This window comes from Melopsittacus undulatus, chromosome Z (assembly GCF_012275295.1).
Source record: "Melopsittacus undulatus isolate bMelUnd1 chromosome Z, bMelUnd1.mat.Z, whole genome shotgun sequence".
Lineage (NCBI taxonomy): Eukaryota > Metazoa > Chordata > Aves > Psittaciformes > Psittaculidae > Melopsittacus > Melopsittacus undulatus.
The window spans coordinates 29924978-29937187 of NC_047557.1; the positions used below are offsets into that span (position 1 = coordinate 29924978).

At 45.7% G+C, this 12210-nt stretch overlaps 1 protein-coding gene across 2 annotated transcripts in view; it reads left to right on the top strand.

The window, feature by feature from the left end:
- Window positions 1-637: 637 nt before the first annotated feature.
- The window catches only part of UHRF2 (ubiquitin like with PHD and ring finger domains 2), a 95186-nt gene continuing 83613 nt past the window's right edge, over window positions 638-12210 (top strand). For both annotated transcript variants that reach the window (XM_005154996.3, XM_005154997.3), the window contains exon 1: window positions 638-970. In XM_005154996.3, the coding sequence (XP_005155053.1) occupies window positions 818-970 (153 nt within the window). In that variant the 5' untranslated portion in view covers window positions 638-817. The remainder of the gene's footprint in view (window positions 971-12210) is intronic.

Sequence of the window (12210 nt, forward strand, 5' to 3'; positions counted from 1 at the left end):
ACGTTTCCAGCAGTGGAATGTTAACAGGCAGGGCTAAAGCTGGCTGGCTCCGGAAGCGCTGGGGCCGCTCCGCCAGCGGGCACGGCTCCCGGCTCTGTGTGTGCCCGGCCCCGTACCGCCGGCCGCCATGGAGACCTCAACGGCCGCTTCCCCCGCGCGCGCCAAACCCGCCCCGCGAGGGCCTCGCGCACCGAGCGGGAGAGGAGGCTGGGGAGGGGGAGGGGAGAAGGGGCGGGGCCGCGCGGGGCCGAACGCAGCGGGAAGGGACGTGGCACCGCCCGCGCGCCTCGCTCCCGCTGCCCCGCCCCCGCCCGGTGGTGTGGTGTCTTTGCGGCCGCGGTCGGGCGCTCTCGCGAGATTAGCGTTGGCGCCGTGACCTCCATGTGAGAGCGGCGGCGCCTGGTAAACACTCCCAGGGGTCGGAGATGGCTCCTGGTGACTCCCGTTAGAGCTGCCAGCGGCCGCTCCTGCCTGGCTCCGTCTCGCCTTGTGCTGCCTCAGGGGGCTCGCGAGGCGGGCGTTAGGGGAGCAGCGGGTGGGGGGGGGTTCGGCCCGGGTCTCCTTCCCTTTTGCGCGTCCCTGCGACCGGGGACAGCGGCCCGACGGGCGGGGGGGCAGGGGGGAGGCTTGCGTCTGTTCCGCGGGATTTGAAAATCCTGCCCCACTGAGCCGAACAAAGAGCGGGGGAAGTGCCCGGCCCCCTCCCTTTCTCCGCTGCACGCCGCAGACGCTACCGGAGAGCGGACCCCTTTTCCAGCTCCTGCCCCAGCTCTTCCTCCCTATTGCCCACGGCGGGCTGAGTGGGAGGGCACGCACCATGTGGATCCAGGTCCGCACGATAGACGGCACCCAGACCCAAACCATCGACGACCTCAGTCGCCTTACTAAGATCGAGTGTCTGCGGGAGAAGATCCAGGAGACCTTCCGCGTAAGCCCCAACCGCCAGCGCCTTTTCTACCGGGGCAAGCAGGTGAGGCGGAAACGTCCCTACCTGGGTGGCAGGGGTGGGGACGGGCGGGGGCTCCCCCCGTCTCCCGCCAGGCGCGTCAGCTCTCGGGCTCGGCTCTTTGTGTGGTCGGCCCGGAGGTCCCCATCCCCACCCATGTGTTGTCCTGCGGCTTTTGTTTACCACTGTCCCGTAAGGTGCGGGGCAGGAGGCAGCCGGGGCGTCTTGCCTCACGAGGGTCTGGCTCCCAGCGCGGGTTTACCGCGCCCTCATGCATGCCTTTTTGCCCGAGGGCGAGCGGGTGTCGGGGAGGCCCCTTTGTGTGTTTGTTTTCCCACCTGAACCGCAGGAGGCTCCTCCCCCAGCCCCTGCTTTTATCCTACCGAAGTGACAGGACGGCCCCTTTGGGGGGGTGAGGCACCCTCTGCCCTCCTAGCCATCCCCGGGGAGCGGAGCTCTTAGTCGGTTTGCCTTTGCCCTCCCTGCCGCTGCCTCGGCCGGTTTCCACGGCGGAACGTGTCCCAGCACCCGCGGGGCCACACGTGGCGGGGCGGGGAGGGCGGTGCGAACGCTGTGTCCCCTCAGTGCCGCGGCCGTGTAACGGTTTTCGGGCCCGCCAGCTGCGAGCCCCTCCCACCTCCTTGCGGGGCGGGCGCACAGCGGCCCGTTTGCGCGGGCAGAGCCGCGCGTCCCGGCGGTGGTTGCCGCAGGGCACTAAGGTGCGGGGCTGGGGGACACACGCACATGCACTCTGCCCACCCCCTCCCCGCAGCCCCCCGGGACAGGCGAGCTCTGATCAGAACGGGGTGCCTTGGGCTGTATTTCTGTTGCCGAAGGGTGTGACCTTTCCAGCTGCGTTATGTAAACTATGGGGTGTACTCCGTGTGTGAGTTGTTGAGTGAGGCGCAGCTGCTACCCGACACATAGTACCGGTGCGTGGGAGCGTGGCTTCTAGGGTTCACCGCCTTGCAGTAGATGCTCACCTAAACTGGTAAACGCCAGGCAGGGAGATTTCTGCCTGAGAAGAGATGAAGTGTGTACCTTACAAATAAGGGGAGAAAAGTGAGAGGTATTTAACTGTGACTAGCAGATAAGCGGCAGTAGATAGATGTTAAGGCTAGATTGTGAACCTTATAGCAAATTAGTAGATTCGTGTGTTTTACAGACTGCCGAGCATTGGTGGGGATGATTCTTTCAAGGCCATTTCGGACGATCTCGTGTTTCTCTGAAGGGACCAAATCAAGGAATATTGGTCTTGAAGTTGTGTAACCTGTTCAGGTTCATGTTGTGCCAGCACACCCCCTCTTTCATGTCAGAGCTTAATGTGGCACGTGGGACTCAGCCACCTGAGAAGCAGGGAAAATGAGGCTGTCCTGAGTTGAGCCTTTTCTGTCTACTCTTGTAAGTAGCTACAACAAATAGCTTGGAAATTTTAATTAAGAGATCTCTTGCTTAAGAAAGCAGAATAGTGAAATCTTAAAGTCACTGACATTATCAACATTTGTGAGTTCAGTATTTAGTTTATTCAGTATAGGACACAGTTGGGATCACTTTCAGTGAAGAGTTAAGGAGTTCCTTTTTTTAAGGCTGTGGAAGACTGTAGGGGTATTAATTGCGGGTTTTTTTTATAGCTTCACTCTCCATTTCTGTCTGTTTTCTTGCAATTAGCATAACTAATCCTGAAGTGGATTGTTTTTCTGATTCCATGGTGCTAGTAAGTAGAAAAAAGGTCAGAAGGATTGCTGTTGCACAAGTAAAATTGGATGTTGACAGATGTGAGCAAAGGAAACTGATAAACAGCTTCAGCTCTCTCAGGGCTGTGATCAAGGAAAAAAGAATAAAAAGGGCATCTCAGTTAAATGTGAGGTTGGTAGAAGGCATGTGCTGCTTTAAAACATGGAAGACCTGAAGTTTCTTGCATGCGTTGGAAAAAAATACCAGTCCAAACTCTTTTCCTGTTCTATGTGGTTAGTGCTCAGTATGGTAATTTGTGCAGTTTGCTAGTGGAGCTGTGTAATTGAGTACTGGTTACTGCAGTCTGGGAACTTCTAGAAATACTTAGAACTTTAAAGTGCTGGGTACCAGGAAACTGGCTAAATAATCTTTCTTCTAAAAATGGGAGGTTTATGAGGTTATAACTATACAGAAACCTAAATGAGTCACCGTTTATGGGCAGAATTTCAAGTTAATTTTCTTAGCTTGCAGTACAGAACAGCTTGAACTAACACTTTAAGCTAGAGCCATTATTTTGCAGGAGTGTCCATGTCCAGTTAATCCAGTTCATGTTGCAGTCTAATTTGATGTTGTCTGATCGTCAACACAAATACAGGACCCTAAGTGGGCAATGCTTCTTGTTCTGCTCTTAAGGGTTAAAATGCCCTAGAACTACTGATTAAAAACCTGGTGCTGTGACTATGTGGTGCTGGGTTTTTTTTTTTTTTCATTTTTACTCTTCCCTTTGCAAAACCAGGAAAAGCACTACTTGGTTGAACAGTCTGGTTTCTGTTTTTTAACTCTTAACTGCCAGGAGAACCTGCCATTCATACATGGTACTGACAAGGAAGAGCGTAGCATTGCCATTGGCTAGGGGGAGTTTCTTGGAGGGACACAAATATTTTCTTATGCTGGAATAAGTCATAGCTTAACCTTGCTCCACCACAGACTATTCCCAGCTAACACTTTATCTGTGGCGTTGTATGTTAACTGTGAGTAACCTTGTAAATTACAATGCACTGTGTGGAGTTTCTTTAAAATTCAGAAGGGCAAGACAATGTGTTTTCTGTCAGCATACTCTCTGTCTATCCTAACTGGAAAACCTATGTAGCATTTCTTGATGAGGATAGAAGTTCCTATTTTCATTCATGAAAGTGAAGGAGATTATTATAGTAGATAAATTCCTGGCATCTTGACCTACCAGAGCAGATTTTCAGTAGGACCAAGCTGTAGTCACTGTGGAATTTCTAGCTTTTAGTTATAACAGCAGAGAAATTGAACAGTAAAAATATGTTGAAGCTTATTTAAGTTTGAAAACTTGCCAGAAAACTTAAGGCTGTCTGGAAGACTGTAGGGGTATTAATTGCGTTTGTTTTTTTTTTAATATCTTCACTCTCCATTTCTGTCTGTTTTCTTGCAATTAGCATCCTGAAGTGGATTGTTTCTCTGATTCCATGGTGCTAGTAAGTAGAAAAAAGGTGTGCATAGTGTGCACAGTTTCCATCATGCTCTCTGCCTTGTTCAAGTTTGAATTCAGTGGAAACTTGTAAATGGATGTTACTGTTAAAGGAACCATCATCTTAAGTGGCTTTTTCACAGTGCTTCCCACAGTCAGGAAAGAAGGATGTTGTAGTGGGAAGAAACATCTGAGCTCCATTTAAGAGGCAGTGGCTGAAACTGCTTGTGCAGTTGTTAATCTTATTGGTGAGGAAGACACTCCAAACCTGTTTAATGGGACACTGAAGTCAGCAGGTGGAAGTGCAAGTTTTGAAGCCGTTGATTACTTGATGTGAAAGTCGTTGCAAATCAGGCTTACTTCACAAGAAATCCAACTCAGCTTTTATGCACAATTAAGTATGGTAGTGTGCATTGTGTTACTTAGCTGTGCAAGGTGACTGTTACATGTGGTTTGTCAGGACCAAGGGTTTGTTGTTTTTTTTTTTCTGTAAATGTAACTCAAACAGTAGAGGGTTTGGAAAAGTGGAGAAGCTTTAGTTTTGTGTGAGAGCATCCTTGTGATAAGGCAGTCTCTGTGAAATACAGTTATAAATCTGACAATAGGACATGCCTTGGTTTACCTACAGCCTTTCTTATACAAGACCTCTTAAACTTCTGCTGACCTGGGCTGGCACATGAGCAGTAGACAGAATCCTGTGTGAGTTCATTCTTCTAAGTTTCACGTTTGAAAACTGTATGTTTAAGGGCATCTTAAATACTTAAGAGTTTGGGTGAATTTCCAGAAGGATAGAAAAGCATTATTAGTGGAGTCATTCCCCAAAGAATGGGAGTGCTAAAACTATTCATAAAACAATTGAGTTTCTTAACACAATCTCTTCCCAGCTTTTTTGTTTGGAAAATTGTAAACATTTTCAGCTGAAGCTGTCCAAACCCCATCTGCTTCAGGCAGCATCTGGGTGTGAGAAATCTTCAAATGGAGCAGTTAAGTTTTGGACAAGTAGTTTGAAGAAGTCTTAGAAAGGAAATGGTTGCCATTCTTCAAAGTTGGTAGCACGTAGCTCTGTAGCTTGATGAGTCTCATCTGAAGTCTTAAGGGCAGGTATGATAAGACTGCATTCCAAAATACCCAAATGTTCATGAAGTATACTTTGAATTTCTCTGGCCATTTGGTAGACTTATTAGCAAGTTTTTTTTATATGCTTGCAGAAGTTGTTTGCTGGAATCAGCTTCTTGTTAGATTTTTAGTATAAAGTTTCTAATGCAACTTACCACTTCTTTGTACCATTATGTTTGTTATTCAAAGCGTGTAAACAAATCGGAGGAAAAGCTGAAGCATATATGAAACTGGAACACTATACTTCATATGTATGACTTCAGTATTGGGAAGTTGGAAAAAAGTATAATATAACCTGTAAGAAATTGCAACCAGCTTTAAGGCTATATTTTGTGGCACGTATATTTATTCATATAGTTGAGTTAGGATAGTTTAGTACTGGTAGCTTTGTAATTAATCTGGAAGTTCTTGGAAACTTAAGTATTTCTTTTTATATTTAAAAAACCCTCACCAACCCTTAAATGCAGAACATGCCTGATGTGTATCCTGCACGGATAACTATATGATGATTTCCAGTGATGAAATGTGATCAAATGTTGATATAATACACGTTGATAGAAGTTAGGTGATTCTCTTCTATAAAAGCCATTAACTAGATCTCTATTCCTAATATTTTAATTATTAAATTACATTATAATAAGTGCCCTGTTATGCTTGAAAATTATTTTTTTTTCTGCTGATTATGGAAAGTTGAGATAATAGCCAGTTCTTCATTACAGGTATCATTACAAGCTGCAGATAGTAATTTGCTCTCCTTGGCACGACTGTTGCTGAACTTCAGTTGCTGGTGCTATAGAAGACCATACCATTATACAGGATGGTGCTTGACCACTCTCATCTAATCAGCAGATAGATGGATGAATCTTTTCATGCTTCTAAGGATTTCAGTGCATCTTTATATGTTGACATCCTTATATATATATATGGTTATTTTTTTCCCCCCAGTATCAGGTAATCCTAAGTATCAGCCAGAAGATGCCATGAACTTTTATTTACCTAATTAGAAGACTCCTGAGAACTGCAAAAGAAGAGAAACTTTTCTGCTCTAACTTCATCCTTTAGTTAGAAGTTAATGAGCAGATGTTCCTTTAATAAGATTTAGAGTTGCATCCAAGAAGAAAATGTCATATCTAAATTAGCATTTTTTATTTTTTTTTTTAGTCTCACCCAATGATAAAGGGGGAAAATAATCTTCAAAACGTTAACTTCTTATTAGAAAGTGTACCTTGGAAGAGGTGCAGACTTGAGTCATGTGGGAGTTGTTGCTCGAGACTGAGAATTATTGCCTTCAGCTTTTTCTTTTCTTTAAGTCAGGAAGTCTTCTAGTTCTTGACTTTCAGGTGTTTTGTGTTGGCTCTAATCTTGTATCCTGATTTTTTTTCTGGATTATAGTAAGTCCAGTTTCAAAGGTAAAATGTGTTGGTACCACCTGGACATTCTACAAATAGTTTTGAAGTAATGGTGTAAAAACTACTGCTTTGCTGTAGAATGTGGCCTCAAAAATGTAGCTTCTGTACTTAATTTTAGTTACAAGACTTAAGAAAAAGTATAAATTTCTTATTAGAGAAAGCTAGTCTTGTTGATTAAGTACAAAGATGACTAATGTACATTTATCATGGTGTTTTTTCAGGAATTGATTGTTGTGTCAACAAGATTCTGTAATTTCTTCCAAGGTAGTGTGGTTTGTATAGCGTTCGAGACTTTTGCTTTGTGTGAAAAGTTGTAGCACAGCATGTTCACACTATGCTATGATCGAACTCACTGATTGGCACTATAATTGTAGAAAAGCCTTCATCAGATATTGTAAGCTTCTGTATTTTTCCTTCTGTAGGAATTCTTCTTCATGTATGCTCTCTGCTGAGTACTGTGGGAGTCTCTGCAAGGCTCTTGATGCTTATCTAATTATGATTTATTGAGAATAAGACATTTAATACCATCCAGTGTAAAGATGACCCTTTTGCCTTGAGTCCAGAGCAGATCGTTAGCAGTTGTACCAGCACACTTAAGAAGCCAAAATGAAGCATGCTCTGTTACAAGGGCTAACTCATGTCACCTTGTAGGTGTTTTTTTTGTGTCATAAGTCATGTTTTTGAATATTCTCATAGGCTGCTTTGAAATGTGACTCTTGTGGCAAAAAATGATGGAATTGGGTCTAATTTTGGACCATATTTTCTGGACACTAATAACTTGTTTGCTTACTGGTTTTTAAAATGTTGTGATCCACTTGCATTCTGTTCTGGAGGCATATGGACCTATAATCTTTCAGAACTTTCTTGTCCAGAGTTTCACCTACTTACATATTTGGTTATGACTTTATTACTCTAAAAAACATTAAGAGTGAATGGGTAAGACAGAACAAAGATTTTAAAAGGTTTTTTTTTGTGGTTTTTTTTTTTTTAGTGAGAGATTCTCTGTCTTGAAATTAAAGAATGATCTGCCATTTGTATCTTTTAATTTTTAGCAGCAAGCTATGCAAGTCCAAACTATTAAGAATAAAAAAATTAACATAAATCTTGGTGAACAGATTGTCAGTGCTAGGACTTCTAATGAAACTGCAAACTAAGGTGCTTCTAGTGGCAAGTCCTGATGGACAGGAGGATGACCATGAGCCAGCAATGTGCCCTTGTGGCCAAGAAGGCAAATGGCATCCCAGGGTGCATTAGAAAGGGTGTGGTTAGTAGGGCAAGAGAGATTCTCCTCCTCCTCTGCCTTGGTGAGGCTGCATCTGGAACATTACATCCAGTTCTGGACCCCTCCGTTCAAGAAGGACAGGGAATTGCTTGGAAGAGTCCAGCGCAGAGCCACAAAGATGGTTAAGGGAGTGGAACACCTCCCTTATGAGGAGAGGCTGAGGGAGCTGGGTCTCTTTAGCTTGGAGAAGAGGAGACTGAGGGGTGACCTCATCAGTGTTTACAGATATGTAAAGGGTGGGTGTCAGGATGATGGAGCTAGGCTTTTTTCAGTGATGTCCAGTGACAGGACAAGAGGCAGTGGGTGTAAACTGGCGCATAGGAGGTTTGATGTGAACATCAGGAAGAACTTCTTTACTGTAAGAGTGACAGAGCACTGGAACAGATTGCCCAGGGAGGTGGTGGAGTCTCCTACGTTGGAGATATTCAAGGGCCGCCTGGACAAGTTCCTGTGTGATGTACTCTAGGTTACCCTGCTCTTGCAGGGGGGTTGGACTAGATGATCTTTCGAGGTCCCTTCCAAACCTTGGGATTCTGTGATTCTGTGTTTGTCTCAGTCTGTTTCTGTTTGAGCTTTGCTTTCATTGTACTTCATTTACAGAGTGAAGAATGAAAAGCATTGGTAAGGGTGGCCTGGGGTTTCTTTGGTATTTCTGTCCAAGCAGGATTAAAGTTGTTTCCCATTTAGGAAAGTAAACCTGTATTGTAATTAGTTTTTGTATGAGACTGATAGGTATTGCTGTTTGGTTTCTTTTAGCATCTTTGCTAGAAATGTCAGCAGCAATAAGGAATGGAGTGTTGGGGAAAAACATTCGGGATTGCCAAGATGAAAACAGTATGGATAGGGTGTCCTTCTGTCTGAACAGTGTGTATACAAAAACTTAGAATGTGGGGGTAGTATAGTAAAAATTCAGAAAGTCTTCTGTAGACATATGAGAAGGAGCCAATAAACCGTGTGGATGTGCAGTCTTTGCTTAAAGATCCTTGGGTGTGATTACTTGCCTTCTTATTCTTTTACTATTATGGTTTCTCTGAGTGGAGTTTCATTGTGCAGGGTCAGAAATATCTTTTTGGACCCTAAGCAGTTACTGATACATCAGTCAATAAAAGTGACTGATGCACATGGGACAGTTCTGCTGCTAAGAAGATGGGATGTTTTAGTAGAATGATATCCAGACAAAATATTTTTTGACAGAGCAGCCTCTATTGGAGCTGTGACAAGTATTATTGAAACTAGAGTCACCTCATTGATCGCCAGGGTTGATTCGATTGATCTGGCTGTCAAGGTGGGTGTCCCCTTCCTCCCTCACTGCTCCATGTGCATCCCTCCCACAGCTGCGTGCTCGGTCGAAGAGGACGACCTTCCCCGGTACAGGTGGGTACCGTTCATCAGTCATGGGTATATGGTAGCTGCGGTCCCCAGCTAGAACCTCCAGACAAGCTCAAGGTCCAGTTGTAGGGGAATGTAGGGTAGTCAAGCTTCCAAGAGAGCGAACACATCCAAGTGAGGCGTTGCACGTGGCAGTCTGCTATTATTTTTTTCTATAGGTATGTAGCGGCTAAAAAACAGACTAAGGACAACATAGCCCCCCTCCGGAAGTTACTGAGGGAACTGGCTACACAGGATCTGGAGAAGGCTGAGGTTCTGAATGACTTCTTTGCCTCGATCTTAACTGGCAAAGGCTCTGACCACACCACCCAAGTCTTGGATGGCAAATGCAGGGACTGTGAAAATGAAGCCCTTGGGCTCAGTGTACTAAAGGGTGTGGTTCGAGACCACCTTAAAAACCTGAACGTACAGAAGTCCATGGGACCTGATGAAATCTACCTACAGGTCCTGAAGGAGCTGGCAAATGAAGTTGCTAAGCCACTGTCCATCATATTTGAAAAATCATGGCAGTCAGGTGAAGTTCCCAATGACTGGGAAATATAACCCCCATTTTCAAGAAGGGGAAAATGGATGACCCAGGGAACTACAGACCAGTCAGTCTCACCTCTGTGCCTGGCAAAATCTGGGAGCAGATTCTTTTGGAAGATATGCTAGGGCACATGAAAAAGAGCAAGGTGTTTGGTGACAGCCAGCATGGCTTTACTAGGGGAAAATCCTGCCTGACTAATTTGGTGGCCTTCTATGATGCGGCTACAAAAGTGATAGACGGGGTGGAGCAGTTGATGTCATCTACCTGGACTTCTGCAAAGTGTTCAACACTGTCCCACATGACATCCTTGTCTCTAAATTGAAGAGACATCAATTTAATAGGTGGACCACTTGGTGGATAAAGAACTGGCTGGATGGCCGCGCTCAAAGAGTTGTGATCAATGGCTCAATGTCTGGCTGGAGACCAGTAACGAGTGGTGTCCTTCAGGGGTCGGTGTTGGGACCTGTCTTTAACATTTTGTCGCTGACTGGGACAGTGGGATTGAGTGTGCCCTCAGCAAATTTGCCAATGACACCAAGCTGTGTGGTTCTGTTGATACACTGGAGGGAAGGAATGCCATCCAGAGGGACCTTGACACGCTTGTGAGGTGGGATGATGCCAACGTTATGAAGTTTATCTATGCCAAGTGCAAGGCCCTACAGCTGGGTCAGAGCAATCCCAAGCACAGCTAGCTGCTGATAGATGATGGAGAGTGGCTTAGCAAGCTCCTCTGCCAGCTCCTTCAGCATTCTTGTTTGGAACCCGTCTGACACCGTAGACTTGTGTCCATCTAAGTGGAGCAGGAGGTCTCTAACCATTTCTTCCTGAATGGCAGGGACTTCAGTCAGCTCCCTATCTGCTATCCAACTTTGGGAACTGAGTACCCTGAGGTTGATTGGTGTGACTATTAAAGACTGAGGCAAAGGCAGCATAGAATCATAGAATAATTGGGGTTGGAAAGGACCTTAAGATCATCTAGTTCCAGCCCTCCTGCCATGGGCAGGGACACCGCACACTAAACCATGCCACTTAAGGCTTTGTCCAGCCTGGCCTTGAACACTGCCAGGGATGGAGCGTTCACAACTTCCTTGGGCAACCCATTCCAGTGCCTCACCACCCTCACAGTAAAGAATTTCTTTCTTATATCCAATCTAAACTTCCCCTGTTTAAGTTTGAACCCGTTACCCCTTGTCCTATCACTATAGTCCCTAATGAAGAGTCCCTCCCCAGCATCCTTTTAGGCCCCCTTCAGATACTGGAAGGCTGCTATGAGGTCTCCACACAGCCTTTTCCTCATCCTCTGTCACTACGTTTCCCCTAGTATTCAGTAGAAGATGGAGGTTCTACTTGGTCCTCCTTTTGTTGCTAATATATTTGTACAAGTACTTTTTATTTTATGGCAGTGGCCATATTTAGTTCTGTCTATGCCTTCACCTTTCTTTCTCTCTGCATAATCTAACAGCACCCTTGTACTTCTCATGGGTGACAGTGTCTTCTTCCACATGTGATCAGTTCTCTTGTTTCTTCTGAGTTCCAGCAGTATCTCCCTGTTCAGCCAGGCTGGGTTGTCTTTTGGCCCTTAGGGGCTGCCTGCACCTGTGCCTTAAGGATTTCATTCTTGAAGAGTGTCTGGCCTTCCTGGACCCTGTGTCCTTCAGTAATGTTTCTCAAGGAATTCTGCCAACCAGCATCCTAAATAAGCCAAAGTCAGCCCTCCAGAAGTCTAAGGTGAAGGTTTTGCTGACCTTCTTCCGGACTTCTCCAGGGATTGAAAATTCAGTCATTTAGTGATGGGTTTTCCCAAGGTGGCCTCCAACCGTCTATCACATTACCCACAAGTCCTTCTCTGTAATAGCAAATCTAACCAGGCATCTCCCCTAGTTGGCTCACTAGCCAGCTGTGATAGAAAGTTAGCTTCCACACCTCCAAGAATGTCCTGGATTGTTTCTTCTCTGCTGTGTTGTGCTTCCAGCACACATCTGATAGGTTGAAGTCCCCTGTGAAAACAAGGGCAAGGGATCCTGAAACTTGTCCCAGTTGTTTGCAGTGCGCTTCATCTGTACCTTCATCCTTACTAGGTCATTTATAACAGACTCCTATGAGGACATCAGCTTGGCTGGCCTGCCCCTGATCTTCACCGGCAAATATTCAGCCTTCTCACTCACAACATTGAGTTCCAGGCATTTGATGCACTCCCTGACATACAACACAACCCCACCACCTTTTTCCTTGCTCATCCCTCCTGAAGAGCATGTCACCGTTAGCGCTCCAGTCATGTGAATCATTCTACCACGTTTCTGTGATGGTGATTATGTCATGATTTCCTTGCTGCACTATGGCTTCCAGTCTTCCTGTTTTCTGCCCATGCTG